At 49.4% G+C, this 19797-nt stretch overlaps 1 protein-coding gene across 1 annotated transcript in view; it reads left to right on the plus strand.

The window, feature by feature from the left end:
* Notch2 (notch 2) overlaps window positions 1-16986 on the plus strand; it is a 140441-nt gene extending 123455 nt beyond the window's left edge. Inside the window, exons 24-34 of the mRNA XM_013349913.2 lie at window positions 1202-1314; window positions 1946-2451; window positions 3905-4252; window positions 5097-5239; window positions 5354-5564; window positions 6288-6384; window positions 8052-8217; window positions 9601-9902; window positions 11044-11191; window positions 11806-11903; window positions 12656-16986. Coding sequence (XP_013205367.1) covers window positions 1202-1314; window positions 1946-2451; window positions 3905-4252; window positions 5097-5239; window positions 5354-5564; window positions 6288-6384; window positions 8052-8217; window positions 9601-9902; window positions 11044-11191; window positions 11806-11903; window positions 12656-14044 — 3521 coding nt within the window. The 3' untranslated portion in view covers window positions 14045-16986. The remainder of the gene's footprint in view (window positions 1-1201; window positions 1315-1945; window positions 2452-3904; window positions 4253-5096; window positions 5240-5353; window positions 5565-6287; window positions 6385-8051; window positions 8218-9600; window positions 9903-11043; window positions 11192-11805; window positions 11904-12655) is intronic.
* Window positions 16987-19797: the final 2811 nt, after the last annotated feature.

Below are 19797 nucleotides of genomic sequence, written 5' to 3' on the forward strand. Positions count from 1 at the left end.
GTGACTGTGGTAACACTGCACACTCACACTGTGGTAACTGGTAACACTGCACACTCACACTGCAGTGACTGTGGTAACACTGCACACTCACACTGCAGTGACTGGTAACACTGCACACTCACTGCAGTGACTGGTGACATTGCAAACTCACACTGCAGTAACTGGTAGCATTGAGCACATTCACACTGCAGTGACTGTGGTGACACTGAGCACACTCACACTGCAGTGACTGGTGACACTGAGCACACTCACACTGCAGTGACTGTGGTAACATTGCAAACTCACACTGCGGTGACTGTGGTAACACTGCACACTCACACTGCGGTGACTGTGGTAACACTGTACACTCACACTGTAGTGACTGTGGTAACACTGTACATTCACATTGTGGTAACTGTGGTAACACTGAGCACACTCACACTGCAGTGACTGTGGTAACACTGAGCACACTCACACTGCAGTGACTGTGGTAACACTGCACACTCACACTGCAGTGACTGTGGTGACATTGCACACTCACACTGCAGTAACTGGTAGCATTGAGCACATTCACACTGCAATGACTATGGTAACGCTGAGCACACTCACACTGCAGTGACTGGTGACACTGAGCACACTCACTGTGGTGATTGTGGTAACACTGAGCACACTCACACTGTGGTGATTGTGGTAACACTGAGCACACTCACACTGCAGTGACTGGTGACACTGAGCACACTCACACTGCAGTGACTACAGTAGCATTGAGCAAACTCACACTACAGTGACTACGGTAGCATTGAGCATACTCATACTGCAGTGACTAGTGACACTGAGCACACTCACACTGCAGTGACTGTGGTGACACTGAGCACACTCACACTGTAGTGACTGTGGTAACACTGCACACACTGCAGTGACTGTGGTAACACTGTGCACACTTACACTGCGGTAACTGTGTTAACATTGTGCACACTCACACTGCAGTGACTGCGGTAACACTAAGCACACTCACACTGCGGTACCTGACCAGCAGTGATGGGCCCTTTGTGCTGTGCTGAGGTCCACTGAATGTTCTCTTGCTATTCGTCGGCTTAGAACTGGCCTGTCACTCCTCTTGCTGCGTGTGAGGCTGGTTCTCATCCCAGGAGTGTGGTGGTTAGTGTCTCTGAGTTAATATTATTACTGTCGCTTAAAACTTCTGCTTATTTTCCATCCTAAGGCCGTCACTGTGAAACCTTCCTGGATGTGTGTCCCCAGAAGCCTTGCCTGAACGGAGGGACTTGTGCGGTGGCTAGCAACATGCCTGATGGCTTCATCTGTCGGTGTCCCCCAGTAAGTGGCTTGCTGCTAATGTAAGGGATGCACCCTCTTCCATATGCTCTGTGCAGCTGAGACTGAGCCCGCATTTCTGAGCCCCCTAGAAGGGTGTTAGGGGTTAGTACCATGAAGATAGTCTGGGTCTCCCCGGGTTCAGTTGTTCAGATACGAAGCTTCCCAGTCTTGTCTTTTAGCCTTTAGAGCACTAAGGGAAAGCCACAAGTTGTGTGATGTCCCCATGAAATGGGGCCCGTGCCCCTGGTTCCCAGTCTTGCTGTGATGCAACCTCCCTGCACATGCTGGGAGAAGCTCTCTTCGCTCCTATTCTTTAGCAGCGACTATTAGAGAGTGAACAACTTCTCAAACTAGAAGAAAGCTTAATTTTAACCTTCCGCTGTGCGGACACCTTTGTCATTGCCAAAGGCTGGTAGTCCCCTACGCAGAGAGTGCTGTGTGAGGGGACACCTGTCCAATAATGACCTTAAAGTGAGAGCGTGCACGTTCGTCCTCTCCTGTTGACTGATTTGACGAGGTCATTCCTAGACCATCTTAACCACGTGTCCAGTCTTTATCTCCCTACGAGTAGAGGGGAGAGTGGGGCCAGCTCTTCAATCTTATCTGCCACCTTCATTTACCACTCTTACAGGGGTTCTCCGGGGCAAGATGCCAGAGCAGCTGTGGACAAGTGAAGTGTCGGAGAGGGGAGCAGTGTGTGCACACTGCCTCCGGGCCCCGCTGCTTCTGCCCTAACCCCAAGGACTGTGACTCAGGTTGTGCCAGTAGCCCCTGTCAGCACGGAGGCACCTGCCATCCTCAGCGTCAGCCTCCTTATTATTCCTGCCGCTGTCCGCCACCATTCCGGGGCAGCCACTGCGAGCTCTACACGGTCCCCACCAGCACCCCGCCCGCAACCTGCCTGAGCCAGTACTGCGCCGACAAGGCCAGGGATGGCATCTGCGATGAGCCCTGCAACAGCCACGCCTGCCAGTGGGATGGAGGTGACTGTTCCCTCACGATGGAGGACCCCTGGGCCAACTGCACCTCCTCCCTCCGCTGCTGGGAATACATCAACAACCAGTGTGATGAACTGTGCAACACCGCAGAGTGCCTGTTTGACAACTTTGAGTGCCAGAGGAACAGCAAGACCTGCAAGTAAGAGCTGCGGACCTTCGGCAGCTGAGGGGAGCTATCACTAATACACTCAGCCTCCTGTCCTTGCTCCTAACCCCTCTAGTGCCGCGGCTCCAGCCGCCCCTGCTTTTCAGATGGTGCCAACCCTGTCCCATCACACGCTGCCCTGTGCTTCCTTGCTGACAGAGGGCCGGGACTGCTCACTGCATAACCACCCCCTCTCTCTGCCTCTCTCTGCCCTCTCACATGCTGCCCTTGCGACCTCCTGGGGGAAATAACCTTGGCAATGGCACTGCCCCTCTCAGGCAGCCTCCAGCCTAGCCTGCCGCAGGATGAACGGACAGGTCTGTACCTCTCGCCCTTTGCCCATTCCTTTCTGTAAGACTAGGCTTTCCATCTGATTAGGGAGCATGACCTCTTAGGGCTCCTGGTCATCAGTGGTGCAGGCATGGTCTATATGGTAACTTTTCTATTAGTCATTGCTCTTAACAACCAGCGATTCGCGACAGCTTTGTGAGGCATAGTTTTTGTTAGTGATCTTTCTGGAAGGTTAAAGATCTTGCCAGAACATACGTAGCTGTTTGAGACGCCTATTCTGTTGAGCAGATGGCAAGTTCTACCAAGTGGTACAAATAACAAGGGGTTAGGGTGGGTGAAGAAAGGAGTGTAGGGGCCGAGCGATGGTGGCGCACGCCTTTAATCCCAGCACTCGGGAGTGTAGGGGACCAGTTACACTTCTTTTACCTTTGGAGTTTTGATCCCTTGGCCTGACATTTTGGTGGCAGTTATGTGTATGCGTGCATACATGTGTGTGTTTTTTGAGCAGGGTCCCATGTAGTATAGGCTGGCTTTAAATTTCCGAATCTTGAACTCCTGATTCTCCTATTTATTTGTACCTTCCCAAGTGCTGGGATTACAGGCGTGCACCACCAGCCCCCACACCCAGATTTCCTTGGCATTAGAAGGAGGGTAGATGAGTTAGAGCTCTTATCCTGTGTGCACATCTCCCTGCCCCCTACTCTCTGTAACTGCCTCACTCCTGAATGAGGAAGAATGGACCACATTGGCACACTCCTCTCTCGAGCACTGAGATAATCTAGGGTCTGGAACAAGCTGAAACATCTTCTGTTTCTAGAACCCTTTGCTGCCTTACTGAGCTCATGAAGTAGAGGGACATCTGAGCCAGGCTGAGTTTAGCCTCAGATATGCATTCTTAGCGAGAATTCTGCTCATAGTGTTGGCTGAGTGGGACCCACTAAACACATGCAGGATGATGAGAACAATATCACTCCTCATTTAGGAGGAACCGTGGTGTTGGCATACATGATTCATGGAACGTTTCTCTGGATATTGGGGTCTTGAAAATGAGCCAGAAAAGAGGGACAGGAAAGCTTACAGTTGTCCCAAATGGAAAGCTAAGTGGAGCCCCAGTGTGTTCTGAGTGCCCTCCCCTGTCCTTCTCTCCCCTGACCAGGTATGACAAGTACTGTGCTGACCACTTCAAAGACAACCGCTGTGACCAAGGCTGCAACAATGAAGAATGTGGCTGGGATGGGCTGGACTGCGCTGCGGACCAGCCCGAGAACCTGGCAGAGGGCACCCTGGTCATCGTGGTGCTCCTGCCCCCTGAACAGCTGCTGCAGGATTCTCGCAGCTTCTTGAGGGCACTGGGCACCCTGCTCCACACCAACTTACGCATTAAACGAGACTCTCAGGGTGCACTCATGGTGTACCCCTACTATGGGGACAAGCCAGCTGCCTTGAAGAAGCAGAGGATGTCACGCAGATCCCTTCCGGAGGAGCAGGAGCAGGAGATGATAGGGTAGGTGTGAGTTTTTGAACTTAGAAATACCAAAAGGAACGCTGCTTCCAAGAGATTCACAATGCTGAGCACTTTGATAGCGCAGATAGCTAGCCCATCGAAACAAAAAGTTTACACGGACTCCGCCTCCATTAAGACAAACATCCCTGCCACTTAGCTGTAAGGACAAACATCTGCCTTGATTGAAGGATCCTAGGGGATAAGCTAGAGCAAGTAGGAGGCAGGTGTTGGACTTTTTAAATGCTGGGATTTGTAGTCTTTTCCCAGAGTTGCCTCAGAACCTTCGCTCATGATGCATCATTTCAATTCATTATTGCCTCACCTTCAAGACCCTTCATTAATGTGCTCAATGAGTGAGCGCGGTTCTCCGCAGCTGTCCTGACATTCGTATCCCACTGTTTGCTGACATCCTATAATTTTTATCCCTTCTGCTTGCTCTGGGTACAGGCACTTAGAGAAAGTGGGCTCAGACTGTATCTATAGAGGCATATTTTTAGTTAAGCGCTAAGTACCACTGTGCAGGTGGGCCGAGGTGGGGGGCGATGTGATCTAGAACCCAGAAGAGGGGAGCTGTGCAGACCAGCTATTCCCCATCAGAAGAGGGGACCTCTGCAGACCAGCTATTCCCCATCAGCCAGATTACAGGATGTGAGCCTACCGGGTAGGAATCCATGTTCAGCACCTAAAGAATCCTAGTTTCTGAGTCCTTGCCCAGGATTGGAAAGCTTGATGCAGGAGGAGGGAAAGGGGAGATCACATGAGCCTTGTTCACTGAGCCGCCAGACCTGACCCTTCATCTCTTCCCGTCATCCCCCCTTTTCCTCTCCTCTCTGTCATCCCAAAGCTCCAAGGTGTTTCTGGAAATTGACAACCGCCAGTGTGTCCAAGATTCAGACCAGTGCTTCAAGAACACGGATGCAGCAGCTGCTCTCCTGGCCTCTCATGCCATCCAAGGGACCTTGTCCTACCCTCTGGTGTCTGTCATCAGTGAGTAGCATTGCTGTCGAAGGGAAAAGACTGGGAAAGGACCTCACTGGGGCTCACCCTTGCTGGTAAAACGTCTGTGTCTCTACAGCGCTGTACCTGTCTCTGAACTTTCAGGTGAATTCGATGCTCCCAGAAACGCCTCGCTCCTCTACCTGCTTGCGGTCGCTGTTGTCGTCATCCTGTTCATCATCCTGCTGGGGGTGATCATGGCAAAACGGAAGCGCAAGCACGGCTTCCTCTGGCTGCCTGAGGGCTTCACCCTTCGCCGAGACTCCAGCAATCACAAGCGCCGCGAACCCGTGGGACAGGATGCTGTGGGGCTGAAGTAAGAGGGTTTGCCAGTACGCCACCATTCACAGGGATAAGCCCAGATGAGCAGAAAGGCATCGTTTCCTGAGTCATAATTTCACACTCTATGCTCTCTGCCTGTAGTCACCCTGACCACAGCCCCTCATGGCTTGTCCAAGTCTCTGAGCACAGCTCGACTTTACTGTGCACACGTTACGATGGTGCTTGGAGTCTTAGCTAGAGGACACTGTTGGTGGTGGTGAGCCAGAAATGTCACAGGGAATATTGCTCATCATGGCTGGTAATACGGCTCAGTAGGCGAAAGTGCCCTCCATCAAGCCTGCTGACGCGAGTTTGGTCCCTAGTACCCACACGGTACGAGAGCAGAATTGACTTCCAGTTGTTCTCTGTGTAATATGATTGTAGGGACTGAAGAGTTACCTCAGGAGTCAAGAGCATGAACTGACCTGGGTTCGGTTCCTAGCACCCATGCTAGGAGACTTACAACCCTTGTGACTCCAGCTCCAGGGGAGCTGACCCCTTTGGCTTCTGCAAACTCCTGAACTCATATGCTCAGATGCACACACAGACACCTACACATAATTTTTTGAACGAGTAATGTAACTTTTAAAAAGTACTGCTCATCCTGTCCTGTCAGGCCATGTCAGAGGGAAGCCTGGGAGAATGCTGGTAAAACGTTCAAAGCTACCACATTTGCTCAGCCATAACTCCTCTTGTTTTTCTCTGGAATAATCATCAGAAATCTCTCGGTGCAAGTGTCAGAGGCTAACCTGATTGACTCTGGGACAAGTGAACACTGGGTTGATGATGAAGGACCCCAGCCAAAGAAAGCCAAGGTAAGCTGTCCAGGCCAAGCCCTGTTGCTGGCCATCTGTAACCACATTCCAAGTGTATCTCTTGCCTGGACAGCGGCTCTCCTAGGTCTGCATGAACAGCAGGGGCCTTTGGAGGATTGACAGCACTGGTTGCTCATATATATTCTTGAGGGAGACTGTTTAAAACGGTAACGCTAGCCTGCCTCTGGCAGTGTGTTTGTTGAGTCAGGACTGGGGGGTGAGTGCTCACCGTTCTCTTTACGGAGACATCTCTAGCACTTCTATAGGAAGAGAGGGATTACACAATGAAGAAAGCCAAGACCACTGACTTCTGGGGAGGTAGCTCAGTGTGCTTGCTGAGAACAAGCAGGTCTTGTGGTCCTAGCATTCCGGAGGCTGAGGCAGGGGAATCTCAAGTTTGAGGCCAACCTGAGCTACCTCCAAAGCTAAACAAAACAAACAAATGAAAACATTGCTCTAGTCACACTAAAAACATGTTCAAGTGACAGTCTACAGCCTGAGAAGGTTGTGTTTAGGGATATATATGCATTCAGCAACAGTTAATAAAAAGGGAGGCCTGAATTTGAAAGACAGTAAGGAGGAATCTAGGGAGGGTTTGAGGGAGGAAGGAGAAGGGAGAAATGGTGTAATTATATTATAATCTCAAAAAAAAAAATGGAAGAAGTAACAACAAATAAAGACACATTTCTCTGGTCAGTCAGAACTGAATTTAGATTCAGAAGCCTGCTACTTTATGGTGGTTACTTAAAACCTCTTTGTACTTAATAGTCCTTGTTATAAAATAGCAATAATAATAATAACATCAGTTCTTTCCTTTCTGAATTGTTGTGAGGAATCAATACAGCAGTTTCTAGAATGCCCCTTGCCTATCTCCTATTACAAAGAATTCAGTAAAGCACAGATGATTTTACACTCCCATGGTCATTTCTCCTCGTCCTCCCTCAATGCTTGCTCTTGATTGAGTACTTCTGTTAGTGCAGCTGGCAGCCTCGCACAAGGTTCATTCTCCCTCTTCAAGAACCTTCTAGTTGAAAGAAAAGCAAACTATTGCATGTTTTCTCTCACATGAACAATCTGTATTTAACTAATACAGAGATAGATAAGGCAGGAAAAATAAATGCAAGGGTGGTGTTTGGAAGGAGGCAAGGAAAGGGGTGTGGGGTGACAGTATCAGCAAGGTATAATGCTACGGTTGTAAAAACCCAATACTTTGCAAACTACATTTTTTTTAAAGAAAGATAACTTCTATTTGCTGGTGTTAAATGCCATGTAACATGGTCAGCTGAGTAAAAGGATCAGCTCTTTAAGGTCAACAAGAATTAAAGTCTAATTCCATTTGAAGAGCAAGTAAGAGTCAAACAGAAAGTTGGAGGAGACTGTCGTAGACAGAGACCCAGAAAAGAGAATATGATGCTTCAAGGATTTGAAAGTAGCATATTAGGGCTAGAGCCTAGAGTTTGGGGGAATTGCTGAGATGCACCAGCGTGACTGGGAACCATAGCGGAGAGCAGTGGGAAGCCACAGTGGTAGTGATGTGGACAGTTAGAGAGGGAGGACAGGGAACATGGAATGGAGGCTGAAAGATGGTGGGAGACTGCCGCTCCTCAGCCCCCATCCACAGCCTCAGAAGGGCTCGGGCTGATGAGGGAACTATTTTCCCTATCCAGGCTGAAGACGAGGCTTTGCTCTCAGAAGATGACCCCATCGATCGACGCCCGTGGACTCAGCAACACCTTGAAGCTGCAGACATCCGCCGGACTCCGTCACTGGCGCTCACTCCTCCACAGGCAGAGCAGGAGGTGGCAGTGTTGGACGTGAATGTCCGAGGCCCAGGTCAGTACTGGGCCTTACCTCTTTAATTCTGCGTGGTTGTTCAGCCTTTCTCCCTCTGCCCGGGTGCCCCTGCCCACTCCACAGACACCAACCGAGCTTGAGGAACTGTATGTGTGAGAAACACACCTGTGGGGGAATTGTGAACCCAGGCACGATGATTGCTCAGTGACTCAGCCTGACCACCCGAGAGTCAGCCTCGGAATCCATGGAAAAGTCAGACAGAATTGTCCTCTGGCCTCCACAAACATGTCACGACATATGTGTTTGCGTGCATGCGTGCACACACACACACCATTTTCATACAGTGATTTATGTGCTGTGGTGCATGTGCATATGTACACACCATGCACATGTAGCAAGATAAATAAATACATAAGTATGTTTAAATTTTGGATAAATAAATACATAAGTATTTTTAAATTTTGGGCTCAGTGGTTAAGAGCACTTGTTGCTCTTACAGAGAACCTGTATGGTGGATCACAACCAGAGGATCCAACACCATTTTCTGGCCTGCATGGGCAATACATATGCATGGTGCAGAGATACATGTAGGCAAAACACTCGACCACATTAAATAAATAAATCCTTAATTTTTTAAATTAGAAATGTGGATTTCAAAGAAAGGAAAGGATTTGTCATGTTTCACATACAACATACTGAGAGCAAGCAGGCTAATTAAATGAGTTAGATTTTTAGAGGGACAGAAACATAGTATCTGTCTTAGTCACTGTTCATTGCTGTGATGAGACACTGACAAAGGCAAAGGAGTAACGAGCCACATCCTGACAGGCAGGCAGGAAGAGAGAGATAGACACAGATCAGAGACAGAGAGAAAACCCAACACAGGGCTGGAACACACTTAGCTATAAGATCTCTTGCTGCACAGCCTGAGGACAAGTTCTGATCTAAAGGGCCTGGCGTGGGCTTTGGAACCTCAGTGACAGACCTCCTTCAACAAGAGCACACCCCTAGTCCTTCTAAAATAGTGCCACCTCCTGGTATCTACGCATTCAAATATAGGAGTCTTATGGGGGCTATGATAACTCAGTCACCACAGTATCCCACAGTAGAGCTTGGAGAACTAATGCAGTTCCTGTCTCAGGCATAGAGCTGTATTTATATTGTCTATTTAAGATGTTGTCTAGTTTAAACTCACTTAAACTCAAACAGAAAAGCTTGTTTAGCATAAGGAGGCTCCCCTAGATCCGAAGGTGACTGCTTTCATCCCCGTCATATGACCAGCATTGGCATGTACAACCTGTCACAGTTACTACAAGCACAGGGGACTCACTTCCCATAACATGATGGTGTTCAGCGGAATGGCTCCAGTAATGGGTTAACTTCCTTCTCTTTGGACACGCTTGGCCCTTTTCCTTCCTGCAGACGGATGTACCCCGCTGATGCTGGCTTCTCTCCGAGGAGGCAGCTCAGATCTGAGCGATGAAGACGAAGATGCTGAGGACTCTTCTGCCAACATCATCACAGACCTGGTCTACCAGGGTGCCAGCCTTCAGGCGCAGACAGACCGGACCGGTGAGATGGCCCTGCACCTCGCAGCCCGTTATTCTCGGGCTGATGCTGCCAAACGCCTCCTGGATGCCGGTGCAGATGCCAATGCCCAGGACAACATGGGCCGCTGTCCCCTTCACGCTGCGGTTGCGGCAGATGCCCAAGGTGTCTTCCAGGTAGAGCTCGAGAGTTGGTTTGAATGTGAGGGATGAGGTTGCTCAGGCGACAGGCCTGTCGTGGTTCCCTTCTATGACTTCGATAGAGCACCACAACTCCTATTGACTTTAATGGGGCTCTGCGTCTGGAGGGAAACATGATGGTGGGGGGAGGCATGGTCGCAGGAGCAGCAGAAAGCTCACACCTTGAACCGCAGGCAGGAGGTAGAGAGCAGCTCTGAGTGGCACAAGTCTTTTTCAAGGCCTGCCCTGTTACATACTTCCTCCAGTGAGACTGTACCTCCTATTCCTTTCCAAGCAGCCACTAACCAGCGTCCAAACCATCAGATGTCCCTGGGACTGACTGGGGACATCTCGTTCACACCACCACAGAGTCAAATAAGAGATCTAATTTGATTCCTGCAGGTTGTCCTTTGACCTCAACGTGTGTAGCATACACAGACATGCCTGCACACACACTAAGATAACTTTCATAGGGCTGTTATGTTTTAGTTTTGCTAAAACACTTATTGTCTCACTAAATTCTTTCAGAAGTCTTTGAGAAATTAGTTATGCTTGACAGAAAAGGGAGGAAAGCCAGCTGACCTACTTTAAGTAGCCAGAGAGTGATTCGGGCAGCAGCAGGGTTCTGCATCTCTTTCAGCAGTATTTGGATGTACGAAGATGCCTCACACAGGTCAGATGGGAGCAGGAGCAGGAAGTGGTCCGCATCGTTTGGCCAGTGTTAGCTCTCTATAGCTCTGCCTGTCTGTGGGCCTGCAGCTGATCACCGGCATGAGTTGACAGTGTGTTCCATGATACATATGATTGTATCCTGATGAGGGAACTGGAAGTGTTCTGGATGACCGACTCAAGCTGTACACACGATTGAAGCTGTGATACTCGCCCCACCCCTGCCCACACAACACACACATTTCCCTTTTCTTAGAGACCAGAACAGCATCCTAATGGGCCAGTATGTCCCGATCATCTATCAATGGGCCACCCATTGATTCAGCAAATATGTAATGATTACCCATTGTAGTGGCTAGGGCAAGAAGATAATACACTGCCCTGTAGGGACCCCAGGACAGCCCCTCTCGGATGCTTTTCTTTCATGGTTTTCTTCATCTAAGGGTCTCTCTTTCTGCTTCTCTCCCAGATTCTGATCCGCAACCGAGTGACTGACCTCGATGCCAGAATGAACGACGGTACTACCCCCCTGATCCTGGCCGCCCGCCTGGCTGTAGAAGGGATGGTAGCCGAGCTGATCAATTGCCAAGCAGATGTGAATGCAGTGGATGATCATGGTAGGTGCAAGAACTGGGGTTCAGATTCTTGTCTGCGAGGCACATCTCTAAGCAAGAGAATTGTTACATGCCCCTGAGAGAACTTCCTCAGGTCTGAATCCATCGGAGAGTCATCCCCCACCCCACTCTGTTCTCCTACCCATACAATCTCCCTTCAGCATTTTAGACTCAAGGAGTCCAGACTGTAGGAGTCCCTAGATTAAGATGAGAAGTTTGGGTTTTTTTTGTTTTGTTTGAGGGTTTTGGGATTGCAAAGAGTATTCATGAAAAGTTTACCCCTGTGGGTTCCTCGCCATAAGCACTCCTAATATGGGAGTGGGCTCACTAGGGGGCTGTGAGATGACCTAAGTATATGTCTACTGTCTTTGGTGCTTGAAGGCTGTGCTTGTGGAGGACGTGCGTATTACACACCAGGGATCCTTTACCCAGGGGCTGCCAGCCTGTTCTGGAATATTCTGACAACACAAGGAAAGAAAATACAACCGCTGGCTTCCTGCTGCTCCCCAGGGAGTTCAGACTTTCCTTTAAAAAAAAAAAACAAACAAATAAAACAAACCCAGAGTACTTAATGCCAGTCTCCTCTTCTGTGTGCTTATAAAACGCTGTTCCTACAGGAAAATCCGCCCTCCACTGGGCAGCTGCTGTCAATAACGTGGAGGCCACTCTTCTGCTGTTGAAGAACGGGGCCAACCGAGACATGCAGGACAATAAGGTGAGCGCAGAGCCCAAGGATGCTCTTAGCAGTGTCGCTCTTGGAGGCCACTTGTGGCGGCTGTTTTGCATAGCCAGGTCCAGAGACCCTGAAGGAGAAGAGGGGGCTTATTGGGCGGAGCCTCTGTCTGTTGTGTGCTCAGTCATCATGCTGTCCTGAAAATCACTTGGCATGACCCTCCTGCCTTCTCCCTCAGAAGTCTGTCTGCTCTGGGGCTCTCCTTCGTGCTCACCGCCACTTCTCACTTCCTTTCCTTGCTCTCTGTGCAGTTCTAGGTTTTTCTGTCCTTGTTTGAGCTGCCTGCCATGCTCCCTCCTTTATTCCTCTTTCATTTACTTCTTTTCCTCTATTTTGGTTCTTTCTTGCCCCACCCCCTCTCTCTCCTGAGTTCTGAATTCTTTGCATACTTTGGTTTCTCCTGCTCTCTCTCTTATCTGTAACCCAGTTTCCTCTCAGCACGTTGATAAGCTGGTCTCTCTCAAAGGAATCCCTGGCTCGGCAGCCTGCTCTATTTCACTGATTCCTTTGTGCGAAGATGGTGCCCTGAGAGTACAGGGAGTCCTTTGGGAGAAATGAGATCTCTGCGGAAATCAAAGATACGCGTTTACATAGGAAGATGTCTGGATGTCACAGCAGTGAAATTTCCTAGGGGAAGCACTTAGAAAACAAATACTAAAGAGATAAAAGAATAAAGGTTAGAAACCTTCTTATGTTCTCTGGGTATTAAAATGCATTCTTGGGTCTTTCTTCAGGAGGAGACACCTTTGTTCCTTGCTGCTCGGGAGGGAAGTTATGAAGCAGCCAAGATCCTGTTAGACCATTTTGCCAATCGGGACATCACAGACCACATGGACCGCCTTCCCCGGGATGTGGCTCGGGATCGCATGCACCATGATATTGTTCGCCTCCTGGACGAGTATAACGTGACTCCGAGCCCTCCAGGGACTGTGCTGACATCTGCTCTGTCGCCTGTCCTTTGTGGGCCCAACAGATCTTTTCTCAGTCTGAAGCACACCCCAATGGGTAAGAAGGCCAGACGGCCCAACACCAAAAGTACCATGCCCACGAGCCTGCCTAACCTCGCCAAGGAGGCCAAGGATGGCAAGGGGAACAGGAGGAAGAAGTCTCTGAGCGAGAAGGTCCAGCTGTCCGAGAGCTCGGTGACTTTATCCCCTGTGGATTCTCTCGAGTCTCCCCACACGTATGTTTCCGACGCCACATCCTCTCCCATGATCACATCCCCTGGAATCTTGCAGGCCTCACCCACCCCTCTGCTGGCTGCCGCTGCTCCAGCTGCACCAGTGCATGCACAACATGCACTGTCTTTCTCTAACCTTCATGAGATGCAGCCTCTGGCTTCCGGAGCCAGCACCGTGCTTCCCTCGGTCAGCCAGCTGTTGTCCCACCACCACATCGTCCCCCCAGGCAGTGGCAGTGCAGGAAGCTTGGGCAGGTTGCATCCAGTTACTGTCCCAGCAGACTGGATGAACCGTGTGGAGATGAATGAGACCCAGTACAACGAAATGTTTGGCATGGTCCTGGCTCCTGCTGAGGGAGCCCACCCTGGCATAGCTCCCCAGAGCAGACCACCAGAGGGGAAGCACATCTCCACCCAGCGGGAGCCCTTGCCCCCCATCGTGACTTTCCAGCTCATCCCAAAAGGCAGCATTGCCCAAGCAGCTGGAGCTCCCCAGACGCAGTCCGCCTGCCCTCCAGCTGTCTCAGGCCCCTTGCCGCCTATGTACCAGATCCCAGAGATGGCCCGTTTGCCCAATGTCGCTTTCCCACCTACCATGATGCCCCAGCAGGAGGGACAGGTGGCTCAGACCATTGTCCCAACCTATCATCCATTCCCGGCCTCCGTGGGGAAGTACCCCACACCCCCTTCCCAGCACAGCTACGCCTCCTCAAATGCTGCTGAGCGAACCCCCAGTCACGGAGGTCACCTCCAGGGTGAGCATCCCTACCTGACACCATCCCCAGAGTCTCCCGACCAGTGGTCAAGCTCTTCCCCCCACTCTGCTTCTGACTGGTCAGATGTGACCACCAGCCCTACTCCCGGAAGTGGTGGAGGAGGTCAGCGGGGACCTGGAACACACAGGTCTGAGCCACCGCACAGCAACATGCAGGTTTACGCGTGAAGAGCCTGCCTCAGGCGTGGAGACAGAAGTGCCTATCATATGTGCTGCTGAGGAACAAATGAAGGTTATCCGAAGAGAAATGAAGAAACCTCTGTAACAGCTTTTGGAGGCAGGAGAGAAGACGCTCCACTTCCCGACAAGCGAGAGAAGCATTATTTTCATCTTCACTGAATTTCTGTGTGGTTTTAGGTGGAAGACTCCCTCCTATTGATCTTTGACCAGCAGGCAAGTTCGTGGAGATGCAAGATGAACACAAACCTCGAGGCCCACTCTTCTTTCTGGAAAATGCCATGGATGCCTTTTTTTTTTAAAGCCCAGACACTCTTGCAGCTTGAACATCATTTTAAGCCCTGGGGCATCTGTATCCGGGAGAAGATTCTGCTCTAGAATTGGATTGGGACTCGTCCCTGGGGTTCTGCCCAGGTCAACCTGTCTTACCTTCTCAACCCTGGAAATGACCTTGACTTCTCTTGGTGCTTCCCTCTCTGCACCTGTCCGCGGTTGCTCCCCATCTGCATGTAATAGGCAAGACTTTTGTGCTTTTAATCATTCCTGCCCTGGAAAACAACGACAGCCTGTTGTTCCCACATGCCCAGCGCCCCAGTGGAGCCTCCCAGGGTTTCCTCTGGGTATGGCTCTTAGCCTTGGCCTGTGAAGTATGCTTCCATGGCAAATGCACATGCTGTAGTCTTCATGTTTCATTCCAAAAGGAAGGAGAAAGTGAAATATCCGGGGGATAGGACACCCCCTTCAGAACCTGCACCTTAATTCTCTCCCCTGCGTGTGGGTGTGGGCCCCATATCCACTCACCAGGGGGAAAGGGTATAAGTTGTTCTTCAGTTTGTTGGCCTAGTCAGTATAAAAGTGCATTCTAGGAGACCTGGGTACTACGATATTCCCATTTTGTTGTAACTTAGGAAAAGTGGGAGAATGTTGGAATGACCAAGAGATAAGCTAACTCGCTCAAGAAGCAATTGCCCACCTCCAGGCCCTCCATCGACTGCCACTGTGAAGCACATTTATCCCCAAATCTTAGAACGCATTGATCCAGCAGATGAAGGTACTCGTGGATGCTGCACTGCTCCTGATAGATGCCCTTGCAATTTAGGACCGAACTTGCCTGAGACTCAGGGGACCCAATGACTGTCACCTTCCTTCTGACACAGTTTTCTTTCTTTCACACCGCACTGTGTGGTCTGAGTTAGCGGTGCACACGGTGGGTTCTCAATAAAGACACGGGATCTGTGTTCATGTTGCGGGAGTGGAGAACGGACAGTCAGCCTCCTGGGCACACATGATGAAGCAGCCTCTGCTCGTCTTTGCTGCATTTCCTTCCTTCCCTGGAGTCCCCTTCAGCTGACAATGGCTGAGACTAGTTTGTGTTCAGGTTAAGACTGTACCTCATCCAAACCTGCTTCCCGGGCTGTGGTCTCAGCGGCTTCCCGGACTCTCAAGAGCAGAAGCGTTTTTTGTCAGATGTAAAACTGGGATGGTAGTTTTCTCCTCCTCCCCGTTAGGCAGTTCCTAGTTGGCCCTGTGGCCATACCATTACTTCCCCTGGTGCCATGATGCCCACGACACAAGGAAATGAGTTCTGCGGGAGCATTTTTGTGTATTAGTAGGTGAATCACCTGGGGGGGGGGAGTGTTTGTTTTAGGGTTTTTGTTGTTGTTTTAATAATAGTCTTTATTCCTGCTATAGTTGAAATAAGTGTCTCCCCCCCCAACACACACACTCATTCATCAGTTTGTAATCCCCTATTGTAACTCTGTATCTGTTACCATGGTAGTCTATAAACAGGTGGGGACTTTTACTCCCATTCAGGTTCATGCAATCAACAAAAACAATTTGTTCCATCCTGGGCTGTGGCAGATTAAGTTTGGTCATTCAGTTCTGTTGTCCTGTGGTAGCATCATCCTCCCAGCCCACTTTGTTTTATTGCCCTAAGTGGTGACTGTCTCCCCAAGGACCATCGGTCAGTTCCAGACCAAGAGAACTCCCCACTCCCCAGCTCTAGTGCCACTGCCTGCGAACACCTCTAATCCAGCTACTGGGTCTGTGATACACTGCTCCTTCCCCAGACACAATGGAGAACAAACTTGCTGTCTCTCCTTCCAGGATCTCTCAGAGTGGATCCTTTGGGTTTAGGAGGAGGGATGTGAAAGCTGCTATTACAGACCCCCAGGCCGCAGAGATGAGGACAGCACTGCCAGTCAAGCATCCGGTCCATGCTGTGGATGTTAGAACTCTTGACCTGTGTGATGTCTAGGAAGGGAGAGGGATGGGTAATCCCTTTCTCATAGGATCTGAATCAGAGGCTAAATTCATATGGGACACGACCCTTAGTCCATGCATAGATCCCTGTTTTGGATTTATTTTTATTTCTATGAATTCTTCCTTTCTTTGACTTCCACCTGCCTTTGAGGATTTTTTTAAATTTGTTCTTTTTTTGTTTTAAGCATCGTTTTCTGACTTATGCGATGGTGGGGGGATTGAAGGAAAGAGACTGAGTTAAAGATTTCAGTGAAAGGCTTCAACACAAGTCAGTCACATCACTTGGTTAATCGTGGACACTTGTAAGCCTTTCGTAGAAAAGAACCAAAGGTATAACGTCTGTTCGCATGTGGTTCCAGAACCCAGACTTTAACCAGCATGTTGAATGTATGAGGACTGCTGGGAAGGACACGTGTCTATGTCCTGAGGCCCCCACCCATAACTGTTTTGGTACTATGGCAACCTCCTTTGTACATTTCCCTGAAAAGTGAAATTATATCTGTTTGTATGAGAAACTCAGTAACCAGAAAATGACTGCATGTTCCTGACTGAACATAGGAAGGAAAGTGCACAGTTTTTACTTTTAAGATTTTTCATTCTAAAAGTAGTTTACGATGAAATTTATATGAAACATTTTTATCACAAAATAAAAAAAGGTTCCATGTCAAGGCTCAGTGAAGTCACACGCTGCCCTTTTCTGACTCTGTGCCCTTGTTCTGCAATGATCACCTCAGAGAGTCATAGTTGGTGGGAGAGACTTCATTTTCTTCTTCCCAAATCCTAAAAAGCCTGGTGCTGGAGTTCTCTGATTTCCTTGTCTAGTTTGATCTTAATGCTTCTGAGGAGAAAGTTTCCATCCATTCAGAAGCATCTAAACACAGAGCCATTGTCCCACCCCCACCATAGCTAGTGACCAACAGACAGCTGAGGACCAAGTACCTCCCAGCGAAGTGGAGAGTGTTTGCTGGAGCAAGAACTGAGAATTGGTATAGAAAAAAAAAAACCTACTGATGAGTTTACCCATACACCGTTGGTTTGGATGGACTTTTGTGTAAGATATAACATATAGGGTTATAAAATAATAACAAGTGCATTTATTGTTAGAGTCAGTCAGTGAGACACACGTGCTCTTGATGCTGATGCAGTTCTGGTGTCAGTGGTCTCCTAGCAACCCTCCCATCTATCTTATTTCCATATTCTCTTGTTTTACACACACTTCTAAATCATGTGTGCATGTTTATAAATAATAGGTTTTTTTTCTGAAATGACTTGATTAAAAATCTTAGGAGATACTTTGGCTAAGAGACTTTTCATAGGTGTCAGGTCTTCACTCACAGTTACTCCCTAAGTATTATAATTGTACATAAACCACATTGGACCCCATGTGGGTTTTATATTAGGGTATGGAGAAAATGATTAAGCACCTAAGGGTGACGCCCCACAGGCTGCCTTCTCAGAGCTGGAGTTGCCTTTTGCAGACTTTTGTGGTACCAGATCTTCCTCGGGAGGACACTTTCTCCATCGCACTGAGCTCATCCTACCGTTTCAGCTGTAACCTCAATTGTGCAGGGCTCCAGACGATAGGACTGGATTCTGGTCCGTGATCATGTGAGGAAAGGAAGTGAGGTGTCCCCCCTCAGTCAAGCGTCCAAATAGCCTCGCAACCCAAGAGCCTGGACTGGCTCACGCCAGACTGAAGAATGAAGTAGGCAGCCTTCTGTAACACCAGCACGCTGTCCGGGATGAGGGATGTCTGCGATCTACGAGCGGCTTAGTGCCTTGCCTGCCTCTGCCACGGAGAGGGAGTAGGCTAGGGAGAAACAGACTACAATGTTTCTTTTGGCATAGACGAGTAAACGACTTTCAAGTGCACACACATTCAGATTAGGGTAATTTAAAGTTTATTTACAAGGGGATGAAACAGATGACTGTATTCCCAGCACTTGGGAAATGAAGGCAGGAGGATTCCAAGTTTTAAGATCATCCTCGACTGTACAGCGAGTTCAAGGCAAGCCAGGTTTACACAAGACCCTGTCTCAGTGAGGGAGGCGGTGTGCATGCATGGGTATTAGAAGTACAGCCGTCAAGCGCAGAGACCCCGGGTAGCATTGGCAAACCTGTTAACCCTCTCGAGTGCAAAGGACTATTAGTCCAGGGAAGTTAGTGGAAGCTGCGCAGCACAGATGCTAAGGCACACAAGGAGCCTCACGTACCTCTCAGAGGAAACCAAGGAATTAACCGGATCTCACTCCCTTTGCCACCACACTCAGAGAGATTGATCCAAGAGGACTAGAGTGGACCTGAATGTGTAAACCGTCATGGCCTCCAATCACATTTTTGGCGTAAGCCCGCCCTCGTCATGGCCTCCAATCACATCTTTGTTTAAGCCCGCCCTCAGTCATGGCCTCCAATCACATCCTTGGTTTAAGCCCGCCCTCAGTCATGGCCTCCAATCATATTTTTGGCGTAAGCCCGCCCTCAGTCATGGCCTCCAATCACATCTTTGGTTTAAGCCCGCCCTCAGTCATGGCCTCCAATCATATTTTTGGCGTAAGCCCGCCCTCGTCATGGCCTCCAATCACATCTTTGGTATAAGCCCTCCCTCGTCATGTCCTCCAATCACATCTTTGGTGTAAGCCCTCCCTCGTCATGTCCTCCAATCACATTTTTGATAGCCTTCCCTGCTGGCCTGTCATTGGTTATCAGTGCAGGAAACACAAAGCAAAAGGAATTATGTGTCAATAATCCTGACGAAACTGCCTTACCTGGCCCACTACTGTGTTTCCTTACCATAGCCATTGATGGCCCAACCTGGAGTCAGTCCAGCAGCAGGGTGGGTAATGGTAATTCTTCAAGTCAGGTGCTTGCCACCACCGCTGATAACTTGAGTTCCGTTCCAGGAACCCCCATGGTGGAGAAGAGAACCAACTCTTACAAGTTGTCCGTGGACCTCTACGTGTGCCATAAAGGAAAACATGAAATGAAGAAAAATAGTGATTCATCTTACTTATAGATTTAAAAAAAAACTTAATCAACTGTTACCTAACTAAAACTACAATTTATATATATATATTTTTAAAATGTTGCAAGATCCCTGGCAGCAGAAATGCTGTAGGTCCCAAATGGTGGTAGTGGGCCATGTGGCGGCAGAGAGCAAGCCCTGGGAGCAGCCAGTCCCAGGCAGAGACGGCTGCCAGTCCCAGAGCGGTGGCCCAAGCGGTGGTGGCGGGCCATGTGGTGGCAGGCAGCAGGCTCTGGGAGCAGCCAGAGATGGCTGCCGGTCCTCAAGTAGTGGCTGGTCCCAGGCAGGGAGACACATGGCAGGTGGGCAGGAGACAGAGACATAGATAGACATGACTTGCAGAGTGAGGTTGAATATTTATTCAGGGGTTTGTGGAGGGGAAAGGGTGAAAGGGGGAAGAGAGAGAGAGAGAGAGGGAGAGAGAGAGAGAGAGAGAGAGAGAGAGAGAGAGAGAGAG

Source organism: Microtus ochrogaster, chromosome 21, assembly GCF_000317375.1.
Source record: "Microtus ochrogaster isolate Prairie Vole_2 chromosome 21, MicOch1.0, whole genome shotgun sequence".
Taxonomy (NCBI): Eukaryota; Metazoa; Chordata; class Mammalia; order Rodentia; family Cricetidae; genus Microtus; species Microtus ochrogaster.